At 41.4% G+C, this 26,552-nt stretch overlaps 2 protein-coding genes across 2 annotated transcripts; both read left to right on the forward strand.

Moving 5' to 3' along the window:
* The first annotated feature begins 3,495 nt into the window (after positions 1-3,495).
* Positions 3,496-5,943, forward strand: LOC134371161 (disintegrin and metalloproteinase domain-containing protein 1-like). Its single transcript, XM_063088181.1, has one exon. It carries the CDS (start codon positions 3,496-3,498, stop codon positions 5,941-5,943), a length of 2,448 nt encoding a protein of 815 aa, XP_062944251.1.
* Positions 5,944-23,678: 17,735 nt separating this feature from the next.
* LOC134371025 (disintegrin and metalloproteinase domain-containing protein 1b-like) lies at positions 23,679-26,244 on the forward strand. Its single transcript, XM_063088002.1, has one exon. The coding sequence runs from the start codon at positions 23,679-23,681 to the stop codon at positions 26,133-26,135; it is 2,457 nt and encodes an 818-aa protein (XP_062944072.1). The 3' UTR covers positions 26,136-26,244.
* Positions 26,245-26,552: the final 308 nt, after the last annotated feature.

A 26,552-nucleotide genomic window follows, 5' to 3' on the forward strand; every position in this document is an offset into this window, starting at 1 on the left:
ATCTCCTATGGGTTCTGAAAAGGAGTATTTCGTATCAGCATGTCTAACAGAAGAGGATCTGTCCTTAGTACATACCATATCCTTGTCTCATGCTGGGCTTTTCATCATGGTCTTGTTTCCATGGAATGACCTTACTCTTCCGTACCCCCATTTTGTTTAAGGCTCACAGTCCCAGTTAGGCTTTTGAAATTGCTCCAGCATATCTTTGTCAACTTTTCTGGATGAAATATAGGGGTGGAAAGGGCAAGTGTTGGACATGTTTAGTTTGCAATGCCTACTAAATACCCAAGTGGGCATGTCAGCTAGGTAGTAAGATGACTGGGTCTGGAATTCAGGAGAGAAGTCAGCTAGAGATGTATACTTGAGAGCTGTCTGTATACAGATGATATTTCAAGCCATGGGACTGGTTGACACTGCCCAGGGAGTAAGTATAGCTGGAGAAGGGAAGGGATCTGAAGGCTGGGTGAGGACTTAGCTCTGGGGCATTCCATAAGCAGATGTTGCTACAATGAGGATGATTCAGGAAAGAGGTCAGAGAAAGAGTGTCAAGTGTGGCAGGAGTACCCTGAAGGGAGCACTCTGTCCTGACAACCAAGAGAAGTGTTTCCAGAAGGGTTTTACAGTACAAATCCAGTCCATCAGCAAATCTTCTTGGCTCGATCTTCAACACATTTCCAGAATGTGACCTCTCACCACCACTCCCATTTCTCCAACGAGGAGCAAGTCACCATTAACTCCCTCCTAAGCAACTGCAGAAGTCTTTGACTAGTCTCTGCTTCCACCCTGGCTCCCCTAATAGCCTATTCTGCACCCAGCAGGCAGAGTAATTCTTCTAAATTAATGTAAGTCACATCACACTGACTAGGCTTTAGATGTTGCTGATAGGTCTGTGAAGAGAGGACTGAGAGTTGATCACGTACTTTGAAAATGGAGAGTCATTCATTGATTACCTGCAGTAGAGCAGTTTGGCTGTACGGGTGGGGATGAAAGCCTTATTCTAGTAGAATCCATATATAAAAAAGGGTCCATAAACATTTGTAAATGTGTGTATCCTCATTAGCATTCACAGAAGTGCAAAGTATAGCCTTCAAAGGATATCACTATATATTACAAGCTTGACACATTTTAAAGACTCACAACACCAAGCATTATGGACACTGTGCAGCAGTAGAGATTTTCAGTGCTTTAGAAATGTAAAGTGGCACTTCATTTTGAAATATGGTTTACTATATTCTCGTTAAATTGATGTTTTGTCCATCCTACTACCTAGCCTTCTACTTCTAGGAATATATCCTAGAATGTTATGTACATCTGCATCAGTTACCTGGACAATAATGTCCAGAGCAGCAGTGCTTATAGTATCCCCTTAGAGAAAAGAACTTACAGTTAATAGAATGGATGGTAAATACTATGGGATTTACTCAGAGAAATACTAGTAGAGCAATGGATAGAAATGAACTATGGCATCACACAATAACATGGACGAAACCTAAATGAAGTGCAGAGTAAGAGAATCCAGGTATAAAGTTGTACTTTTATGTATTCATGTGAAGTCTGTAGACAGATATAATGAAATTACATGTTATGGGTTGTGTATTTAGAAGGTAAAACTACAAAGAAACGTGAGGGAGCTGTTTACCGTAAAAGACAGGCTCAGGATTACCTCTGCAGGTAGAGGGATTTGTAATTATAAAGGGAGACACAGGTTATTTCTGTGGCGCTCTGAGTGTTGATCAAACTTATGTTGATCAAGTATGATCAAACTAATGGTTACCAAACTTTCCTATTTTTAATAATTCCCTGAAATCTATATCTGTTTTTAAAAAGTACTTTTCATTGAATGTGCTATATTTCACAATAAAAGCAATGTTAAGAAGAGACAATAAGTGATGAAGAATGGAGACAGAAAGAATGTACACTTTTTCAAAGAGATTAATTATGAAACAGGCAAGATTTGTTGCTCCCCTCCCTCCCCGAAACCGGCAAGATCTGGATGGTGACGAACTGAAAGGGATAGTTTTACAAAAGGTGAAGAGACAGAACAGCATATATGAAGGTTGACTCAATGGACAAACAGATATAAAGCAGATGTAAAAGACAGTAGGGACAATTGTGAAAGTGGAGTTCATGAGAAATTGAGATGGAAGGAGACCCCCCACACAAGGAAATTGGTTTGCCTTAGACAGGACCATGGACAATTAATTCATCCATTATAAAAGGAAGGCAATTGAGATACAGGTGCATTCATCTGGGGACTACATGTGGAAGTGCTCTTTTGATTGCTTCTATTTTTTCAGTGAAATACGAGGCAAGATGAAATCAGGAGAATGAACTATCAGCAGCAAAATGTAGTAGGAGATAAATTTGGACAAGATGAACATGCCATTAGTCAGCATGTGAGTTTCTCTGAAGACATTTTTAGCTATCGGCAGGAATGAAGCAAATACAAACAAAACTCAACAGGTGAGACACTGTAGCACCCGTGCCTAGGAGTCATTTATTCATTCAAAAAATAATTCTTGTTTATCTACTCTTGGATAAGAGCTCTTCTAGGCCTCGGGATATGAAGGTAAACAAACAGAAGTAGTCACTAGAACGTGAACATTATATTCTAACACAGGTGAGACTACTTTCAGGATACCTACCTTCAACAGGCATGATCATAGGATACCAGTATGTCAGGGCCATCCCTAGGAGGGTGTGGTCCTGGAGATACCAACCAATGTGCCCATGATAATCACACATAACAGGAGGGTGCTCTGTTGGCATCTCCCATATACACTTTGACAGTTATAAACAGAACTTGAGACACTGAATTTTGATGATGTTAAAAAATAGGACTATTGTCCCTTGCCACACAGATCACCAGCCCACTGGGATCTATGTTGGGGCACAGGCCAGCCACCTCACTTGCCTTATTTAACAGACTGGCCTGTGAAATGCACACACATATCTATAATGCCTCATTGAGGGGAAAGATCACCTTGGTTAAGATGTTCACGTGCTACACAGCAAGAGTTTTAGAAGAGAGCAAATGGGCAATAGAGTGTGCCCACCAAAGAGATGTCCAAGCCCCCAGGTCTGGAACATTCGGAGTTAGTGGAGCAACTGACGATACAAGGGGTGGGGGAGTGGTGTTCCGTGAGATCCAGTGGAGGAAGGTATGGAGATTTTTTATCTTCTCCAAGGTACAGTCTTGCATTATAGAATGTGCAGTGCTTCTTCATAATATTTCCTTCCATCATGTCAAAAGGAACTTACCCAAGAAGGAGTGAAGCTGATCTGTGGAAGGACGTCACAGAGAAAGGAAACTATCTGAAGTATACCAGAGAGATCAGAAAGACTAAGAAGAGACCCAGCTAGAAGGCTGTAACTCTAGGAGGTAGGCAGCTCCCACAGATCTTGGGGTAATACCTATGTCTGAGGGTCTGCATGTCAGGGAGAGCTGCTGCTCATGGACACAGGCCCTGCACCAACAACTGATTCACTAGGGCCATGTCAGCAACAGCCTCAGTGAGAGACTCTACCTCCTTCTTGTCTTCTCTACAGAAACCCCACCCGGTTTTGTATGAGGCTATGAATGTACTTCAGACTTGGGCTCCCCAGATGAAAGGTCTGAAGCTGGGACTAGTGCCAGGTCTTTCATGTGTCAGGTTGGGGACCATGTTGCTCTTGGGGATGATTTTTCTCCCATGTATATACTGTGGCATGGAATCGCTGGATTCTTCTTCCTATGAAATGGTCATCCCCAAGAGGCTGACAGTCAAAGGAAGTGAAGACCCAGTGAAGAAGGCTTCCTATTCGCTATTTATGCAGGGCCAGGAAGAGGTGATTCATCTAAAAGTGAAGACGGACGATTTTATGAATAACTTCCCAGTCTACAGTTACCACAGTGGCATCCTGCGTCAAGAAATGCCTTACATCGCACATGACTGCCACTATGAAGGCTACATAGAAGGAGTGCCAGGTTCTTTTGTGTCCGTCAACACCTGTGCAGGCCTCAGGGGCATCCTGATTAAGGAAGAAAGATCCTATGGCATTAAACCCATGAACTCTTCCAAACGGTTTGAACATGTGTTGTACACCATGGCACATCAAGCTAGAGTCTCCTGTAGTGTCACTTCCAAAGACAAGCAGGTGGTGTCCACCAGCCGGCAACAAGGGAGCAGGAAGCCTCATAATGTACAGGCACTGTCCTACTTGTGGTCGCACACCAAGTACGTGGAGATGTTTGTCGTGGTCGACAACCAGCGGTTTCAGATGTGGGGCAGTAACATCAATGAGACAGTCCAGAGAGTAGTGGACATTATTGCTGTGGCCAACAGCTTCACTAGGGGAATAAACACAGAGGTGGTGCTGGCTGGAATGGAGATTTGGACCGAGGGGGACCTAATAGAGGTCCCGGTGGATCTGCAAGTTACACTCAGGAATTTCAACAGCTGGAGACGAGAGAATCTCTTCCATCGTGTGAAGCATGATGTTGCCCACATGATCGTCGGGCATCATCCTGGGGAGAATATGGGCCAGGCATTTCTCAATGGTGCCTGTTCAAGCGGTTTTGCGGCAGCTGTTGAATCCTTCCATCATGAAGACGTCCTTCTGTTTGCAGCGCTCATGGTCCATGAGCTCGGGCACAACCTGGGTATTCGGCACGACCACTCGGCCTGCATTTGTAAAGATAAGCACCTTTGCCTCATGCATGAAAATATCACTAAAGCAAGTGGCTTCAGCAACTGCAGCTCTGACTCCTTTTACCAGTTCCTTCATGAACACAAAGGGGCCTGCCTATTTAACAAGCCATGGCACAAAGGCCGCATGCGTAGGTCCTCCCGCTGTGGAAATGGTGTGGTGGAGGACTGGGAGCAGTGTGACTGTGGCTCTGCCTGTCACCTTGATCCATGCTGTGATCCAGTATGTAAACTGAAGGAGAGTGCTGAATGTGGTCACGGACTCTGCTGTACTGACTGCACCTTCAGAAGGAAGGGGTTTTTATGCCGTCCTTCTCAGGATGAGTGTGACCTCCCAGAGTATTGTAACGGTATGTCTGCAGAATGCCCCGCAGACAGCTACAAGCAAGATGGCACATTGTGTGATAGAATCCACTATTGCTCTGGGGGTCAGTGTAAGAACCCTGATAAGCAATGCACGAATATATATGGGTACCCTGCAAGATCTGCCCCAGAAGACTGTTACAGTTCAATGAACAAGAAAGGTGACCGGTTTGGAAACTGTGGCCATCCCACTGCGGCTCAGCCAGGATATGTTCAGTGTGCAGATGATAACATATTTTGTGGGAAACTTATATGTACAGACGTTAGGTATGTGTCATCAATCCAACCTCAACATACAGTGATCCAGGTCCCTCACAAAGATGACTGGTGCTGGAGCATGGATGCCCATAATGGTTCCGACATCCCTGATTATGGAGATGTTCAGGGAGGCACTTATTGTGCTCCAAACAAAGTCTGCATTAATTACTCCTGCATTCATCACTCTGTGCTCAACTATGACTGTAAACCAGAGGAAATGTGTCATGGGAAAGGAGTCTGCAACAATTTAAGGCACTGCCACTGTGAGTTTGGCTTTGCCCCCCCTGACTGTCAAAATCCAGGAAATGGGGGTAGTGTGGACAGTGGACCCCCGGGTCAGCCAGGTGATCGAATTCCAAGTATTGATGAAAGTAAAAGTCATAGAGTTAGTCGTGTTAATGCGCACAGAGGTGTTGAGAGCAAGGATGAAGACAAAAGCCTTGGGAAGATAGTGTACATAATCCCTGTATTTCTTTTAGCATTATTTTTAGGCCTAATTATTGTTGCCAGTATTGGGTCTAGAAAGGAGATATCACAGTGCTCACAGGGTGACCTAGAAGAAACCTCCGAAGAGGTTGTTCCAGAGCAGGATATAGGCAAAGGACTGGAAGAACCAGAGTCAGAAAATGAGTAGTGGCAGGAAGTAGTCCAATGCTGCTAACACCTGATGCACTGGCTGGGAAGGCGGCTCAGAGCAGCAAAGGAGAAGTGGGTATTCATATGCTGCATGGCCCTGACAGGACTTCTAGGCTGTAAAATGTACTAACATGAGTGGAGGAATTTTCTTCCAGTTTCTTTATTTTAGTAATTGATTACATATACATTTAAAATCATATATAAAATAATATTTTACTTCTTTTTCCCATTTCATGAAATTAAACATTTCATGAAATAATTTTCATTAAAGTTTTCTTATGGATCATTCCTATCTATGTCTTGTCTCCCTAGGGCCAATTTTTTGAGTTGCCTTTTTTTGGTCATGCTACCTTCTTCTATCTACCTTGTTTCACATATGGTACTAATATGAACATGGATATACTGTCCCCGGATTTTCATCCCAATCACAACTACACATTATGTTAGGAAAGTCGTTTATATGATTAGTTGTTTTAATTTGCCCTGTGAAGTGTATACACGAAATGAGCAGATTTTAATATAAAAGTACATTAATGCCTGTTTATACGTAAGGCATTACTTGAGGCTTTAAGTGGCCCAGTACTGAATCTTTTATTCTCTGGGAGCTGTCTAGAAAAGGTTAGATATGATCCTGGGAGGTCTGATCACCCTCGGGCTGGGTGCATGGGGGATGGGGAGAAACTTAGGCAAGAGGTCCTTTGCACACTACTGAGTTAATGTTTGAAGGTTTGATTTTTTTTCTCTTTTCTATTGAAGTTGATATTTTGTCTATTGCCAATTGACAGGAAAATCTCTAATTACAAGTAAAAGAACTTTCTTTCTGGTAGTTATTTCTCTGTGAAGTGAGCACACAGCAAGTATGATAATATCGTTACCCATTCTGTGACAGGCACTGTGTTCAACACTTTATGTTCATTGTCTTAATTTCACTTTCCCAACTTCCCTATGAAACCTCTATCTTCAATATGAGGTAACAGCACAAAGAGTTTGTTCCAAGCTGCCAAGTTAGTGGTGGAACCTGCATCCTTCCCAGGTATGAATGACTCTCTGTTCTTCACTGCCATGTGAGTCTTTTCCTTCCGTGAAAATGCGATAGGAAAGACACTGATGTGTCCCTACCTGCCCAGAGCATGGCTTCTTCCTCAGTGACTCTAATGAATCAAAAGCCTTACAAATGTATGCTGATTTCTATCACGAACATACCACGTTGTGCAGTCATTATGGATTAAAGTGTCCTTTCCCCCACGACATCCTGGCAGCATGGAGTGGCAGGTTGGCATCTTCTTTAGCTCTGAGGGCACAGCTCATTGGAGGGCCTCGATAAGTGTTGACCAAAGCAAATGATTTAACCAGAGCCAACCTTAAAATATGGGGCTGCTAGTCCCCAGGCATGGCACAACAAAATCTTTCTCAGGTGCTATATTGCTACGGGCTGAGTGAATGTTCTGAGTCTGGCTGGGGTAAGTCCCTGAGGACCAGACCCCGAGGATACACTAGCTGAGTCCCTCTTCTCACTGCCCACCCTATGTGAGCAGAAAAGAGCAAACAAAATGATGAGACCTGGTGTCTGCTTTCAAGAAACTTATGTTAGTGACTTTGGGTGGAACAAAACTAAACTTCAGAGCAAAATCCAAAACGAAGCCTTCAGTTACAGATGCATGACTGTAAGTAAAACAGGTAGGATAACCAGGTCACAAGTTCTCAGGACTTATTCTGGTCATCAAATCCAAGGTGTTTTTTTTTTTTTTTTTTTTTTTTTTTTTTGTCTTTTTCGTGACCGGCACTCAGCCAGTGAGTGCACCGGCCATTCCTATATAGGATCCGAACCCGCGGCGGGAGCACAGTCACTGCGCTCCGAGCGCCGCACTCTCCCGAGTGCGCCATGGGCTCGGCCCAATCCAGGGTGTTTTTTATGCCAAAAGATCAAAATTCACAGTGAGAAACCATGCTATCACTTGGTAGTCACCTGAGAGTTTTGAGAACAAGGATAAAACTGGATAACTGAAGGCCTCCAAAGGTAAACTTGTTACTAGAGACTTTTGAGGACGGAATGGAGGATTTCTGCTTAGATGCACTTCAGTGGAGAAGCAGGGAGTAATAGAAGGGGTAACATTCCTTCCTGGGCATGCTGATGGTGACTATACTAAAATCTAATATGCATCACATATTTAAAACATCAAGGATAAGGGAATCATAATTTATATATGTGGTAATTATTCTCGACTGATTTAATGGAGTTCTTTGAGGACCAAAGGCAGGTAGATAATTGGGAATCAATCCAAAAAGCCTTTTCAGGATTTCACAGTATTTGACAAAAAAGTTACAAAATTTAGCAAATAAGGAGGTTTTATATAGACGTTAAAATTTTTAGTTGCTTATCCTTATGAGTGATTTTTTTTTTTTTTTTTTTTTTTTTAAATTTCTTTTTTTTTTGTCATTTTTCCGTGACCGGCACTCAGCCAGTGAGTGCACTGGTCATCCTTATATAGGATCCGAACCCGCGGCGGGAGCGTCGCCGCGCTCCCAGCGCAGCACCCTACCGAGTGCGCCACGGGCTCGGCCCCTTATGAGTGATTTGAACTTCAGGGTTACGAGAATAAGTTTAAGACAGGAAACAAACAAACAAACAAACAGACAAACAAACAAAAGACAGGAAACAAAGATTAGAACAGGTGTATGGGTGGTTGTTCTCAGAAATGACACTAGAAAATTGGTCATATTTATGAACACTCACATGAATCCTAAAATGTGTAGAAACCCCGAACTCCAGCCAATGAAGGTTGAAGCCCATTAGGGTAGACTATTACAGGGAAGTGACCAGCTTTAATGTGGGCAAGAGAGAGAAGATAGGGTAAGCCTGACATCTCCAGGGTCAACGTTCTGTGTTATGTATGACTGTCTCCAGGAAGTGCACACTTTCGCCTCTCCACATCATATCTGGGGGCTTCTGTGAAATGCTTATACTTTCCCAAACCAATACAATAGTGTCAGTAGTCACTTGTGCCCCAGCCAAGTGCTGCTCCAGGAGACTCTGATGGTGACTTCTTGCCATCCTTTACCTGCCTTCTCATCTTCTCTGCGCTGCCTCAGCCAGCAAAGACCCAGGCGCTTCCCTCAGTTCCCCAACGCACAGCCAAGTCCAGGTTCTAGAGTTTTATCCAGTCTTGCAGGGATCAAAGGGAAACTACAATGTGGGAAAGAAAGCACATTTGGGTGCTGCAGATATTAATACTCCTGGAGTCCAGAAGTCAGCCCTTTCTGGGGGACTTGGATAGGCCATCTCTCTCCTTGTCCCTAATCTGACATCTTTCCTTGTCCCGTTGGAGTGCTTTTTGGAATGTCCTCCTAACCTGGAGTCAAACTGCACTGCCTTCTCTAGGGCTCAGTTGAAGGAAAAAGAAAAGATATATCTAATCCAAATGACTTTATCATGGCTTCCCTGAACTGCATTTCTGCATACAATATAGAAAAATGTTTACATCAGTTTGCAAAAATAAATTAGCCTGTATGTTTACAAACCTAATTGCAGAAGAGAATTTTGGTATTGCCTTTGGGCCAATACGGTTACTGAGGTGTTTTCTCAAAACTAGGGGCAGACGTTCTCCACAAATAAGTTTGCAAAGGGCTGAGCCTTTTGCTTGTGGACACATATACTTAAAACATATTTGAGCCAAGCAAGGATAGGAAAAAAGACCTAATACCACTTACAGTATCTAATAAATTTATGGGAGTCTGCAAGAGTAGGTTGTGCCAGAATCAAACATAAGAGGATAACCAAGGGGTTGGGATGGATTTGTGAATGAAAAAGCCATGGTGACTCTTCCCACAGTTAGATAAAAAAATTTTTTACCTTTATTTTTATTTTTTAAATTTATCAATATACAATGTAGTTAATTTTTGTGGCTGTTTACCAATTCCTTGCTTTCTCCCCTCTCTGACCCCTTCTCTCACCCCGATCAACATCATATCTGTTCACTTATCTTAACAAGTTCAAGGAATTATTGTGATTTTTGTGTCTTTTTTTCCCTCTCATTCGTTTATTTATTCATTTATTTTATTAGCTCCAACATATAAGTGAGAACATGTGGTATTTTTCTTTCTGTGCTTGGCTTATTTCACTTAACATAATTTTCAATAAGTCCATGTATGCTGCTGCGAATGGTAGTATTTCATTCTTTTTCCTTTTTCCTTTTTTTTTTTTTTTGTCTTTTTCGTGACCGGCACTCAGCCAGTGAGTGCACCGGCCAGTCCCATATAGGATCTGAACCTGCGGCGGAGCGTTGCTGCGCTCCCAGTGCCGCACTCTCCCGAGTGCGCCACGGGCTCGGCCCGTATTTCATTCTTTTTTACAGCAGAGTCATATTCCATTGTCTGGATATACCACATTTTCCTTATCCACTCATCCAATGATGGGCATTTAGGCTGGTTCCAACTCTTGGCTATTGTAAATAGAGCTGCAATAAACATGGGAGTACAGGTATCCCTTTGACATGATGATTTCCATTCCTTTGGGTATATACCCAGCAATCGGATTGCTGGGTCATATGGCAGATCTATTTTTAGTTGTTTGAGGAAACTCCATACCATTTTCCATAAGGGCTGCACCATTTTACAGTACCACCAACAGTGTAGGACGGTTCCCTTTTCTCCACATCCTCACCAGCATTTATTATTCTCAGTCTTTTAGATCTTAGGCAGTTTAACTGGAGTGAGATGATATCTCAGTGTGGATTTGATTTGCATTTCCTAAATGTTGAGTGATGTTGAGCATTTTTTCATATATCTGTTGGCCATTCATGTACATTCCTTCGAGAAATGCCTATTCACCTCCTTGTCCATTTTAAAATTTGGTTACTTGCTTTTTTGTTGTTAAGCTGTTTGAGTTCCTTGTATATTCTGGATATTAATCCTTTGTCAGAAGCATATTTTGCAAATATTTTCTCCCAATCTGTTGATTTTCTTTTCGCTCTGTTACTTGTTTCTTTTGCTGTGCAGAAGCTTTTTAGTTTAATATAATCCCATTTGTTTATTTTTCCTTTGGTTGCCTGTGCTTTTGGGGTTGAATTCATAAAATCTCTACCTAATCCTCCTTTCTGAAGTGTTTCCCCTATGTTTTCTTTTACGAGTTTTATTGTTTCAGGACATATATTTAATTCTTCTTCTTTTTTTTCTTTTTAAATGATGACTGGTAATGGGATCCCAACCCTTGACATGGTGTTGTCAGCACCATGCTCTCCCAAGTGAGCCATGGGCTGGCTGTTGTATTTAATTCTTTAATGCATTTTGAGTTGATTTTGGTATATGATGAGAGATACAAGTCTAGTTTCATTCTTCTACATATGGATGTCCTATTTTCCCAGCACCATTTATTGAAGAGGCAGTCTCTTCCCCAGTGTGTGTTCTTGGTGTCTTCGTCAAAGATCAGATGGTTGTAGGTGTATGGGTTGATTTCTGGGTTCTTTATTCTGTTCCATTGGTCTGTGTGTCTGTTTTTATGCCACTACTATGCTGTTTTGGTTACAATAGCTTTGTAGTATAGTTTAAAGTCAGGTAGTGTTATGCCTCTGGCTTTATTTTTTTTGCTCAGGATTGCTTTGACTATTCCTGGTCTTTCCTTGTTCCATATGAATGTTAGAATTGTTTTTTACATTTCTGTGAGGAATGTCACTGGTATTTTGAAGGGATTGTGTTGAATCTGTAGATCACTTTGGGCAGTATGGACATTTTCACAATGTTAATTCTTCCAAGCCAAGAGCATGGGATATCTTTCCATCTTCTTGTGTCCTCTTTAATTTCTCTCAACAGTGATTTGTAGTTCTCATTGTAGAGATTTTTCACATCCTTAGTTAACTTTATTCCCAGTTATTTATTTATTTTTTTTTGGTGACTACTGTAAATGGGCTAGCTTTCTTGATTTCTTTTTCAGCTAGTTCACAGATGGAGTATAAAAATGCTGATTTTTACATATTGATTTTGTATCCTGCCTCTTTGCTGAAATTATTTATCAACTCTAAGAGTTTTTTGTAGAGTCTTCAGACTGTCCTATATATAGGATTATGTCATCTCCAAACAGGGATAATTTGACTTCATCTTTTCCAGTCTGAATGCCCTTTATTTCTTTCTCTTCCTTGATTGCTCTGGCTAGTACTTCTAATAGTATGTTGAAATACGTTGAAAAATAAAAGATATACCTAATGTAAATGACTTTATCATGGCCTCTCTGAACTGCTTTTCTGCACACAGTGTAGATAAAGTTTTACATCAGTTTGCAAAGGTAAATTTGCCTCTTATGTTTACAAACCTAATTGCAGAATAGAATTTTGGTATTGCCTTTTGGCCAATATGGTCACTGAAGTGTTTTCTCAAAACTAGGGGCAGACATCCTCCACAAATAAGTTTGCAAAGGACTGAGCCTTTTGCTTGTGGACATATATACTTTAAAAATTTTTGAGTTGGCTTCTGGTCAAAATGGCAGAATAGACAGTCCCAAGCATCACTCTCTCCCACAAATCAACTAATTTACAACTATTGAAAAGCAATGACAGTCAAGCTGGGGGTCACTAGAGCCTAGGGGAAGTGGAGGAGAGACCTACAGAGTGCATGAAGGCTGAAGAAGCCACAATGAGAGAAAGAAAAAACTGCTCTGACTGTTTCAAATCCCGGCTGCTTCCAGACTGGAACTGCTGAGCATGTGGAGCAGGAGCTGGCAAGAGCCACAGCTGTGCCCTTTGGATGAAGTTGCTTAGAGACAGCAGGGGAGAAGAGGGCCTTGGTGGCCCCCAGGCCAGCAAGACCACTAATAGGGTTCCCGTGGACTGACATAGGACCAAAGAGACACAACAACTGAAAAAAAGGAGCCACTCAGAGGCTGGTGAGTCATCACAAGGGACTGGTGCATGGCCCGTCCCATGGGAAGTGTTTGGAGCATGGGTGGTGGGGGTGAGGGGCCCACCAGGAGAACACTGGGGCACAGCAATGACAGCTGATCTGCCCTTCAATCAGTGTAGGACTACTCAGTGCAGACTGGTCAGGAATATAGAACTGAAGGGGGTGCAGTTTGATGAAAAGACTGAGGCCCAGACCAGAGTTTCTACACAACCCAGGTGTACCAGATCTCACAAGAAACAGAAGTACCTGTAAAGTCAACCATTAAAACCTGAGCTGCTTAAAAAGCCTACCCCAGGGAATCTGCAGCAAAGCAGCAATTCAGTTCAACCACAGAGTTCAAGTACTGGTCCCCACAGGAAGTTCCCCCATTTTAGAAGTAAGCAAAGGACAACAAATTAGTTCCAGTGCAGTGTTTAAGTGGTGGGAACAGCAAATAATCCAAAACAGAACTGAAAGAAAAAACAAAATACCCACATACCAGAGACAAAGTTTGATATTAACTAGTAAAGGCTCACATCACCAAGGAATACCTGTACAACCTAGAAGGATCGGAAGTACCATGGGCTACCAAGTCAGGGAGCGGGAAGGGCTGGGGGCCTCAGTCATGCCTCCCAGCACTGCAACCAGTCCCAAGGGTGGTTCCAGGGTCTTGGCCACACCCCTCTATACCCGCAACCAGCCCAGCAACTACCACTGAGCTGCTGCAAGAAGTGTCCCAGGCTCCTGAGCTGGGGTGGTGGGGGGGTGAGGGCTTAATCCACACCTCCCTGATATCTGCACCCAACTGAGCAATGACCAAACCACCACTGAAAGCTCCCTGGTCTCCCCTGCAGGAATGAGTGTGTGCCACAGGCCTCAATCCTGCCCTTCTCAACCCTGCCCTTCCTCTTTCCTCCTCCTCTCACCCTATTTCCTTCCCCTTTGCCTTCTCCCCCTCACCCCCCAACTGTTCCACAACACATCACAGAATGTAAAAAAAGAATAATAATATTAATAAATTAACTGAAAAAAATTTTTTTTAAAGTTTTGAGCTAAGCAAGAATAGGAAAAAAGACCCAATACCACTCACGGTATCTAATAAATTTATGGGAGGCTGCATAAATAGGTTGTGCCAGAATCAAACATAAGAGGATAACCAAGGGGTTGGGATGAATCTGTGAATGACAAAGCCATGGTGACTCTACCCACAGTTAGAAAATTTTTTTTAAAAATTAAAAAAGGAAAACATCAGCGGTGGAATCATGATTGACCGAGTGCTTTATTGCTATAACCTATCTAATTGGGCTCTCTAATGTTCCTAAGGTTCCCCCAGACACTGATTTGTCAACACAGTCTGGAGTTCAGGAATTGCCATTGCTTCCCCGTTATCTAGGGTAGAAAATGTAAACTTGGTGTGACGCCAAAAGACTGTAACAATTGGGCCCTCCTGTCCATTTCCAAGCATTATCTCCTACGGCTTCTGAAAGCAAGTATTTCCTCCTATCAGCATGTCTAACAGAAGAGCTTCTGTCCTCAGTTCATACCACATCCATTTCCCATGCTGGGCTTTTCATCATGGTCTTATTTCCACGTAATGACCTTACTCTTCCCTACCCCCATTTAGTTTAAGCCTCATAGCCCTGGTGAGTTTCTTGAAACTGCTCCAGCATCCCTTTCTCAACTTTCCCGGATGAAATACAGGCTTTCCTAGAGGATACTCATGGAAAGTGAGGTAGAACCAATAGATGAGTCAGTCTGAAAACACTATCAAGTGGTTGTTTGCTGTGCAACAAGGACTATCTGTGTTTCCTTGTTGAGTGAAATTTCTAACTGGTACTTTGAGTTTAAGAAATATGTTTTCTCCTGGGACATGTTCTCAGAGTCTCAAATTCCAGAGGTACTCATGCATAGGAGAAATAGAAAACCTTTCAAGAGACAAAAGGTATAAACTGAAACCACATTTCCTCTACTAATGGAGTTTTGGTTATCTAATAATTATCAGCTGGAAGTTAGTGCAGACAATTTCACAAGAAAAATAGAAATGAAAAAGACATAGTGTCAGTGCTAAGAAGCAGGAGAGAAGCACTCCCTCATGCCCTCCACTGACCTCTTATCCAGCCAAAGCCATCCGTTATATTTCCATGGATGAATGAAGTCACTACAAATAGGCAGAGATACAAATAAATATGCTAAAATAAAGCAAAAAGCTATCAGTTAATTCTTTGGTCTTCAAATATGAGAATGGGTCCATCTTTGAGGTAACCGATGTGTCATGAAAGCCACAGACATTCAGGAATCTCCCTGTAGGAGAACTAAAACTGTTGCCACTAAATTATACAAGTCTATCATATCCTCCAACTATTAAGAGTCTATGTTGAAGTTTTTACATTTATATACTTGTAGTAATACACCTACCATAAGAGCCTGTTACTTTTATTAATGAATTTTTATAAAACCGGACATAATTTTTAAACATTCTTGTTCTGCTAGCCATTTTTATAACCAATCTAAATATCGAAACATGCTTTACAAAACAACTCAAATGTGGAGAAAAAATTGAAACATTTTTCCTAAACACTCCGAGGCCTCTTTTCTTCCCTTGGGTGCTGAGAACATAAGTGCTGTGTCACCTTGGAATCTTGTGTTATTCTAGTCTAACAAATCCAATGAGGAAGAGCTTTCTGGAAGCAAACAAAAACCTGTTTTTAAAGGAGGAAAGTCACCTTTTTTCTGATTGAGGGGGCTTTCATGTTTCACATCCCTAAATAGCAGGTGTCACTTTCTGGTTGCTTGGTCTTAGACAAGGAACTTCACTCTTCACTTCTGGGACTCCTCCTTGGCATGATGGCCCCACAAAGGATGCCTCTCACAGAGTGTTTGTGAGGTTAAAACAGATAACAGGTGTGAGTAATCTAGCGCTGTACCTGGCATACAGTGGGTGCTCAAACAAATGTTGATAGGATCTAAAATCAACTGTGATGATGGATATAAGATTGTATGAATAACAAGGCATCGTAATTTGTACATTGTAAAGGTCAGATTTAACCACAATCAGGTCATAAAACTGAACTTCCTTGATATCTACGGCATTCTGACAAACTCTGTGGTCATTTGCAAACATATTCTGTGGTCTCTACTAAATCGTAAAACTCTTTGGGTGAGGAGCAAGGATTAGTTAACTCACCACTCACTGCCTTAGGCCCATGGATGGTTAAGACTGGAAGGGACTTTCTTCTTTTCCTTGGAGCCCCACTCAAGACCATGGTGGCATCAAAAGCAATCTTGCTTCTTGGATCCCAAGTCAAAGATTCTAACCTTTTCTCTCTTCTGATCTCGTCTTCAGTTCTTAATGCCCAGATCTCCAGGGGAAACCTTTTTTTTTTTTTTTTTTTTTTCTCCAGGGGAAACCTTATTTGCTCATACCAGGCCTTGACTTCCCAGCTTTATGCATTTAAAAGAACTCTCATTATATTGACAGGCTCATATCTGCTGTACCTTCCCATTTTCTCAATACATTCATTCATTCATTCCACAACGACTTATTGCATCTTTATTTATGCAAGTTCTAGGCAGTATGGCATGGGGCACTGAATGAGGCAAAGTTTCTTCCCAAGAAAATTAGAAAGTGGGGGTGGGGGTGGGGAGTGGACAATAATTAGACCCCTATACGATGTGCCAGGTTTTAATATGTGCAATCGAGCAAAATGAAGCAGTGCAAGGGGATGAGAGTGATGTTAGGGTGGGGCGCTGTTTTAAGATAGTGGTCAGGGGAGCCCTACCTGATAAGGAGACTTTTGAGAACAGATGTGTAGGAAGTATGGGGGGAATGCTCTGCAGATATCAGGGGAAGGGCAAACCAGGGAGAGGGAACTCTAAATGAAAAGGTCCTGAGACAAGCATGCTTGGCATATATGAAGAACAGCAAGGAGGTCAGCAACGGAGTGAACATCATGGAGAGTACTGGATGAGGGCTGAGGATGGAGACAGGTCACAGAAAGCCTTGGTAAGGAGTGACAAGAAATGGCATTTTTACTTCAGTGGAATGGGAAGCCTGGAAGGGCTTTAGCAGAGAAGAAACCTGAGATGAGAAATATTGAACAGTCACTGCATCTGCTATGTGAGGAACAGGCAGAGGCAAGGCAATGGGCAATCAATTGTAGAAGCAGAGAACCCTTGGCAAGCGGGAGATGTTGGAAGCTTTTAGGAGGTGGTGGAAGTGGTGGTGGTGAGAAGTGGCTGGAATCTGCATATACTGGAGGTAGTGCTAAAAGGATTTCATGATGGAGCAGACGTAGAATATGAGAGAAAGGCAGCAGAGAAGACTGACTTGGCTCTGAGCGACTGCCAAAATGAAGTTGCCATTTACTGAGATGGGGATGGGTGTGGAGGGGCAGGTGCTGGACATGTTTAGTTTGAGATGCCTGCTAAACACCCAAGTTGGCATGTCAGCTAGGCAGTAAGATGATTGGGTCTCGAATTCAAGAGAGAAGTCAGCTAGAGATGTATGCTTGAGAGCTGTTTGTGTATAGATGATATTTCAAGCCATGCGACTGGATGACACTGTCCAGAGAGCAAGTATAGCTGGAGAAGGGAAGGGATCTGCGAACTGGGTGAGGACTTAGTTCTACAGCAGTCCACGAATAGATGTTGCTACAATGAGGATGATTCAGTAAAGAGGTCAGAGAAAGTGTTAAGTGTGGCAGGAGTACCCTGAAGGGAGCACTCTGTCCTGACAACCAAGAGAAGTGTTTCCAGAAGAGTTTTATACTACAAATCCAGTCCATCAGCAAATCTTCTTGGCTTGATCTTCAACACATTTCTAGAATGTGACCTCTCAGCACCCCTCCTCCCCTGCAATTCTCCAACAAGGAGCAAGTCACCATTATCTCCTTCCTAGGTAACTGCGGAAGTCTTTGACTAGTCTCTGCTTCCAACCTGGCTCCCCTAATAACCTGTTCTGCACCCAGCAGGCAGAGGGATTCTTCTAAATTAATGTAAGTGATGTCACACTGACAACTTTTAGTTGTTGTTGATAGGTCCATGAAGAGAGGACTGCGGGTTGATCATGTACTTTGAAAATAGTCATTCACTGATTACCTGTAGTACAGCAGTTTGGCTGAATGAGTGGGAATGAAAGCCTTATCCTACTATAATTAAGAATATAACTATGGGTTAATGAGAAATGAAAAAAGAGACATTACAACTGATATCCCAGAAATACAAAGGATCATAAGTCACCACTATGATAAATTATATGCCACCAAATTGGATAACCTAGAATAAATGGAGAAATTTGTAGACATATACAGCCCATGAAGACTAAATCATGAAGAAATAGAAAATCTGAACAGACTAATAACAAGTAAAGAGTCAGTAATGAAAATTCTCCCATCAAAGAAAGTCCAGGATGTGATGGCTTCACTGACGAATTTACCAGCCAGTTAAAGAATATGTAATGCCAATCCATCTCAAACTTTTCTAAGAATGTGATGAGAAAGGAAAACTTCCAAACTCATTTTATGAGGCCAGCATTACCCTGATACCATAGCTAGACAAGAGCACCACAGGAAAAGAAAATTACAGGCCAATATCCCTGATGAACACAAATGTAAAAATCCTCAACAAAATACTGGCAAACCAAATTCAAGAGCATATTAAAAGGACCATTTGCCATGATCAAGTGGGATTTATCCCTGGGGTGCAAGGATGCTTCAACATATGCAAGTCAATAAATGTGTTACACCATATGCACAGAATGAAGGACAAAAATCATATGATCATCTTGATAGATTCAGAAAAGGCATTTGACAAAATCCAACATTCTTTTGTGATTAAAAACTCTCAACAAATTAGGTATAGAAGGAATGTTCCTCAACACAATTAAAGACCATATATGACAAGCCCATGGATAATATCATACTCAACACTGAAAAGTCAAAAGGATTTCTGCAAGAATCAGCACCAGGAGAAGAATGCTGACTCTTGCCTCCTCTATTCAATATAGTACTGGAAGTCCTAGCCAGAGCTACTAGGCAAGACAAAGAAATAAAAGGCAACCAAACCTGAAAGGAAGAAGTTAAATAGTCTCTGTTTACAGTCAACATGATCTTATGTATAGAAAACCTTAAAACCTTAACCTTAAAACCAAAAAACCTTAAAAACTCCACCAAAAAACTGTTAGTTACTAAAAACAAATTCAGTTAAACTGCAGGATACAAAATCAACTTATAAAAACAGTAACATTTCTATACACTAACAATGCTCTATCTGAAAAAGAGATCAAGAAAACAATCCCATTTACAGTAGCTACCAAAAAAAGGAAATACTCAGGAATAAATTTAACCAAGGAGGTGAAAGACCAGTACACTGAAAACTATAAAACATCGATGAAAGAAATGGAAGAAGACACAAGTAAATGGAAAGATATCCCCTGTTCATGAATTGGAAGAATTCATATGGTTAAACTGTCCATACTACCCAAAGTGATCTACAGATTGAATGTAATCCCTAATGACATTCTTCACAGAAAGAGAGAAAACAATCCTGAAATTCATATGGAACCACAAAAGACTCAGAATAGCCAGTGATCTTGAGCAAACAAACAAACAAACAAAACCCAAAGCTGCAGGCATCACACTACCTGATTTCAAAATCTACTGCAAAGCTATAGTAATCAAAATAGAATGGTATTTGCATAAAAACAGACACATAGATCAATGGAACAGAACAGATAGCCCACAAACAAATCCATGTTTATGGTTAATTTATTTTCAACAAAGATTCCAAGAATACAACATAGAGAAAGGGCAGTCTCTTCAATAAATGGTGCTGGGAAAACTTGATATCCACATGTAGAAGAGTGAAATTAGACCTCCATCTCACACCATATACAAAACCAACTCAAAATGGATTAAAAACTTAAATGTAAAACCTGAAACTATAAACCTACTAAAAGAATACATGGGGGAAAGCTCTATGACATTTGTCTTGGTAAAGGACTTTTTAAATATAACCTCGAAAGCACAGGCAACAAAAGCAAAAACAAATAGGATTACCTCAAACTAAAAAGGAAAACAATCTACATGCAAAGAGATAGCCTACAGAATATCTTTCCAAACCATACATTTGATAAAATGTTAATATCTAAAATATAAAAGGAACTCAAACAACTCAATATTAAGAAAACAAATAACACAATTAAGAAATGGGCAAAGGACCTGAACAGACATTTCTCAAAAGAAGGCATACAGATGGTCAACAGGTACATGGAAAACTGCTCAACATCACTAATAATCAGTGAAATGCAAATTAAAACCACAATGAGGTATCACCTCACACCAGTTAGAATGGCTACTGTCAAAAAACCAAAAGATAACAAGTGTTGGCAATGATGTGGAGAAAGAGGAACCTTTGTACACTGTTGGTAGGAATGTGAATTAGTACTGTCATAATGGAAAACAGTATGGAGTTTCCTAAAAAAGTTAAAAATAGAAATATCATATGATTCAGCAATCCAACTGCTGGGTATGTATCCGAAGGACATGAAATCAGTATGTCGAAGAGATACCTGCACTCCCATGTTCACTGCAGCACTATTCACAATAGCTAAGATACGGAATCACCCTAAGTGTCCACAGACAGATGAATGGATCAAAAAATGTGGTGTATATACACAATGGGATACTATTCAGCCTTAAAACAGAAGGAAATCCTGTCACTTAACGACAACATGCATAGACCCGGAGAACATTATATAAATGACATAAGTGAGGCACAGAAAGACAAATACCACACGATCTCCCTTATGTGTGAAGTGTAAAAAAGTCAAACTCATAGAAACAGAGAGTAAAATGGTGGTTACCAGGGGCTGGTGGGTGAGGGGATTGAGGAACTGTTGGTCATCCTCCAGTTAGACAGGAGGAATAAGTTCAAGAGGTCTTTTGTACATTATGTTGACTATAGTCAAAAACAACATATTATATGTGTGACAGCTACTAAGACAGTGGCATGTAAATGTTCTCACCAGAAAAAATTAAAGAAGCGAGGTAATGCACATGTTAAATAGCTTGATGTAGCCGTTTCATAATGTACAAGGGGTACTTCAAAAAATTCATTAAAAATAGGATAAAAGATAATACAAATCTTTCTTTTTTTTTTTTTTTTACAAATCTTTCCACAAACTTTTCGAAGTACCCTTGTATACATATATGAAGACATCACGTTGTACACGATACATACATACATACATATGTGTATACATACACACCCATGCACTTTTTACTTGTCAATTAAAAATTTTAAAAAGGATGGGTCAATAAACATTTGTAATGGTGTTCATCTTTATTAGTATTCAGAGAAATGCAAAGCATAACCACAAGTACATATTCCCCATAAGATAGGGTAAAACTTAAATGAGTGACAATGCTAAGCAGTACTGAGGATGTGGAGCTGTGAACATTTTCATACATTGCTTTGGGAATGTAAACTGGCATGGCATTTTGAAAAACACTTTATTTTGTACTTAAATTGATGTCTCATGTACCCTATGACCTATAAATTCTACTTCTAAGAGCAGACATTTGCATAGGTTACATAGACAATAGTGGTTTCCTGGTTTATACTGTCCCCCTCCCTGCCCCCGACACAAACACCAAAAAAAAAAAAAAGACTAACGAGTACACAGTAAATAGCATACATGGAAAATTATGAGTATTTCACATAGAAAATACTAGGATAGAGCAATGGAAAGGAATCACACAATAATCAGAGGAAACAATGTAGTATGTCATAAAAGAAGTATGTATAAAATTGCACTTATATGTATTTATATGAAGTTGAAAGACAGGTGAAATAAAGTTACCTTGTTTTAAGAGGCATAAAGCTATTAATAAAAGTGGGAAGTGGTTGCCATCAAAGTCAGGGCCATGATTACCTCTGAGAGGAGAGATTTGTGATTGGAAAGAGCACATGAGCGACTTTGTGGTGCTAAAAGTGTTGTTTTCTTGAACAGGATTGTGTTTACATCAATCTTCTATTTTTAGTAATTCACTGATATAAATATTTCTATTTTAAACACTTTCAGTGTATGTACTATATTTCACAACAAAAAGGAATGTTAAGAGGAGACAATAAGTGGGGCTGGCCAGTTAGCTTGGGTGGTTAGAATGCAGACTTGTAACACCAAGATCATGGGTTTGGATCCCCAAACTGGCCAGCCACCACCACCAACAAAAAAATAAAAATAAATTATTTTTAACAAAGGAAGAAAGAATTGGTGATGAAGAGTGGAGAAAGTATGTACACTTTTTCAAAGAGATTCATTATGAAACAGGCAAGATCTGGATGGTGACTAACACTGATGTGGTCTGAAAGGGATAGTTTTACAAAAGGTGAAGAGATAGAACAACATATATGAGGTTGACTCAATGGACAAACAGATATAAAACAGATGTAAAAGAGAGTAGGGACAATTGTGAAAGTGAAGGTCATGAGATATTGAGATGGAAGGAGACCCCCCCCCACACACACACAAAAGGAAATTGATTGGCCTTAGATAGGACCATGGACAATTAATTCATCCACTACAACAGGAAGACAATTTAGATACTGGTGCATTCATCTGGGGGCTACTTGTGGAAGTGTTCTTTTAATTGCTTCTATTTTTTTCAGTGAAATATGAGGCAAGACAAAATCAGGAGTGAACTGACCAGCAAAAAGTAGTAGGAGATAAATTTGGACATGATGAATATGCCGTTAGTCAGCATTAGTCACCATGTGGGTTTTTCTGAAGACATTTTTAGCCATCAGGGCAGGCATGAACCAAATACAAACAAATAACACTCAACAGATGGGACATTGTAGCACCTGTGCCTAGCAGTCATTTATTCATTCAAAAAATAATTCTTGTTCACCTACTCTTGGACAAGAGCTCTTCTCAGGAAAAAAACCAGAAGCGGTCATTAGAACATGGGCATTATATTCTAACACAGGGGAGACTTTTAGGGTACTTTCCTTCAACAGGCATAACCTTACGATACCAATACGTCAGGGCCATCCCTAAGAGGGTATGTTCCTGGAGATACCAACAAATGTGCCTATGATAATCACACATAAGAAGAGGATGCTCTGTTACCATTTCCCATATACACTTTTAGAGACAGCATTATAAACAGACCTTGAGACACTGAATTTTGATGATGTTAAAAAATAGGACTATTGCCCCATGACACAGATCACTAGCCCACTGGGATCTATGTTGGGGCACAGGCCAGCCACCTCACTTGCGTTATTTAACAGACTGGCCTGTGAAATGCACACATATCTATAATGCCTCATTGAGGGGAAAGATCACCTTGGTTAAGATGTTCACGTGCTACACAGCAAGAATTTTAGAAAAGAGCAAATGGGCAATAGAGTGTGCCCACCAAAGAGATGTCCAAGCCCCCAGGTCTGGAACATTTGGAGTTAGTGGAGCAACTGACGATACAAGGGGTGGGGGAGGGGCGTTCCATGTGGCCCTGTTGAGAAAGACTTTAAGATTTGGTTTCTTCTCTCAATATACAGTCCTGCATTATAGAGTTTGTAGTCCTTATTCATGATACATATCTCCATGATGTCAAAAAGGACCTTTGTGAAGGAGCACTGAAACTAATGCCGAAAGGGGAATTCACCAAGAATGGAAACAGTCTGAAAGATACCAGAGAGATCAGAAAGACTAAGAAGAGACCCAGCTAGAAGGCTGTAACTCTAGGAGGTAGGCAGCCCCCACAGATCTTGGGGTAATACCTGTGTCTGAGAGTCTGCATGTCAGGGAGAGCTGCTGCTCATGGACACAGGCCCTGCACCAACAACTGATTCACTAGGGCCATGTCAGCAACAGCCTCAGTGAGAGACTCTACCTCCTTCTTGTCTTCTCTACAGAAACCCCACCCGGTTTTGTATGAGGCTATGAATGTACTTCAGACTTGGGCTCCCCAGATGAAAGGTCTGAAGCTGGGACTAGTGCCAGGTCTTTCATGTGTCAGGTTGGCGACCATGTTGCTCTTGGGGATGATTTTTCTCCCATGTATATACTGTGGCATGGAATCGCTGGATTCTTCTTCCTATGAAATGGTCATCCCCAAGAGGCTGACAGTCAAAGGAAGTGAAGACCCAGTGAAGAAGGCTTCCTATTCGCTATTTATGCAGGGTCAGGAAGAGGTGATTCATCTAAAAGTGAAGACGGACGATTTTATGAATAACTTCCCAGTCTACAGTTACCACAGTGGCATCCTGCGTCAAGAAATGCCTTACATCGCACATGACTGCCACTATGAAGGCTACATAGAAGGAGTGCCAGGTTCTTTTGTGTCCGTCAACACCTGTGCAGGCCTCAGGGGCATCCTGATTAAGGAAGAAAGATCCTATGGCATTAAACCCATGAACTCTTCCAAACGGTTTGAACATGTGTTGTACACCATGGCACATCAAGCTAGAGTCTCCTGTAGCGTCACTTCCAAAGACAAGCAGGTGGTGTCCACCAGCCGGCAACAAGGGAGCAGGAAGCCTCATAATGTACAGGCACTGTCCTACTTGTGGTCGCACACCAAGTACGTGGAGATGTTTGTCGTGGTCGACAACCAGCGGTTTCAGATGTGGGGCAGTAACATCAATGAGACAGTCCAGAGAGTAGTGGACATTATTGCTGTGGCCAACAGCTTCACTAGGGGAATAAACACAGAGGTGGTGCTGGCTGGAATGGAGATTTGGACCGAGGGGGACCTAATAGAGGTCCCGGTGGATCTGCAAGTTACACTCAGGAATTTCAACAGCTGGAGACGAGAGAATCTCTTCCATCGTGTGAAGCATGATGTTGCCCACATGATCGTCGGGCATCATCCTGGGGAGAATATGGGCCAGGCATTTCTCAATGGTGCCTGTTCAAGCGGTTTTGCGGCAGCTGTTGAATCCTTCCATCATGAAGACGTCCTTCTGTTTGCAGCGCTCATGGTCCATGAGCTCGGGCACAACCTGGGTATTCGGCACGACCACTCGGCCTGCATTTGTAAAGATAAGCACCTTTGCCTCATGCATGAAAATATCACTAAAGCAAGTGGCTTCAGCAACTGCAGCTCTGACTCCTTTTACCAGTTCCTTCATGAACACAAAGGGGCCTGCCTATTTAACAAGCCATGGCACAAAGGCCGCATGAGCAGGGATTCCAACTGTGGAAATGGTGTGGTGGATGAAATGGAGCAGTGTGACTGTGGTTCTGACTGTATGAATCATGCATGCTGTGATCAAAACTGTAAACTGAAGCCTACTGCACAGTGTAGTGATGGCCCTTGCTGTTCTCACTGTAAATTTCAACCTAAAGGACACACTTGCCGTCATCCTAAGGAATCATGTGACCTCCCAGAATATTGTAATGGTACATCTTCTATATGCCCCGATGACAGGTTTAAGCAAGATGCCACAGCGTGTCACGAACAGTACTATTGTCTTCGTGGTCAATGCTTGGATCCTAGTAGTCAGTGTGTGCGTGTTTTTGGGTTTGGTGCATCTTCTGCCTCAGAAAAATGTTACACTTTAATGAACAGCAGAGGGGACCGATTTGGAAACTGTGGCCTTCCCACTAGAGATCATCCAAATTATATTAAGTGTACAAATGACCATATAATGTGTGGGAAACTTATATGTACAAGTATTAGTAAGTTACCAGAAATAAAACTCCACCACACAATGATCCAGGTCCCTGATGAAGATTCCTTCTGCTTTAGCATGGATGCCTATAGTAATAATACTGATATTCCTGATGAAGGAGATGTTCAGGATGGCACTTCTTGTGCTGAAAACAAAGTCTGCAAGAAATTTTTCTGCATTATTCCCCCTACAAACGTCCTTCCCTGCAATTCAGTGGATCTGTGTAATGGGAATGGAATTTGCAATGATTTAGGGCACTGCCACTGTAATTTTGGCTTTGCCCCCCCTGACTGCAAAAATCCAGGAAATGGGGGTAGTTTAGACAGTGGCCCTGCTTCTAAGCCAGGTGATGGACCTCCAGCAGAAGAAGGAAGTGGAAATGCTACCAATCACAAACAAGAATTAGATGTAGACTTGACAATATTATCTGTCCTTATATTTTTTATACTACTATTAATAGGCTTAATTCTTTGCTCTATGTGCCTTTGTAAACGTTCACCACCAGCAGAAGGTCCTCCAGAGACCACAGAAAAGGCCATAGAACCAGTCTCAGTAGAGGCCTCTGAAGCCGAAGAAGAGGAAGAAGAGGAGGAAGAAGAGGAAGAGGAAGAGGAAGAAGAAGAGGAAGAACCAGAAGAATAAGATAAGTAGTGAGAGGATGAAGCCAAATATATCAAACTCCTCAAGTACTGAGTGGGAATGCGAGGCTCAGTGATGCAGAAGTGAAGTGGGAATCCATGGCTCCAGTGGCTCTGACTGGGATTCTAGTCTATAAAAATATACTAATGTTGGAGGAGAGATTCCTCACTTTTATTATTAATTATAGTAATTAAGTTTTTATTTATTTAAATTAATATATTAAATATTTTAGTACTTTTTGCTTTTTCACATTTCATTTAGAATCTTCACATGCATCTTTGGACATCAATATTCTTGTTTCTTTGGGCCAATTTTTTCAGTCACCAGAAACTGTCTTTCATCTAAGTTGCTTTACATACAGTGCTATATGTATCTGAATTTATTATCATCACTGGGATTTTCATCTCAAGTAACAACTAC

Source organism: Cynocephalus volans, chromosome 2 (genome assembly GCF_027409185.1).
Source record: "Cynocephalus volans isolate mCynVol1 chromosome 2, mCynVol1.pri, whole genome shotgun sequence".
NCBI lineage: Eukaryota > Metazoa > Chordata > Mammalia > Dermoptera > Cynocephalidae > Cynocephalus > Cynocephalus volans.

Coding starts and splice junctions, on each gene's coding strand:
- LOC134371025 (XM_063088002.1), top strand. CDS start 23,679: ATGTCAGCAACAGCCTCAGTGAGAGACTCTACCTCCTTCTTGTCTTCT.
- LOC134371161 (XM_063088181.1), top strand. CDS start 3,496: ATGTCAGCAACAGCCTCAGTGAGAGACTCTACCTCCTTCTTGTCTTCT.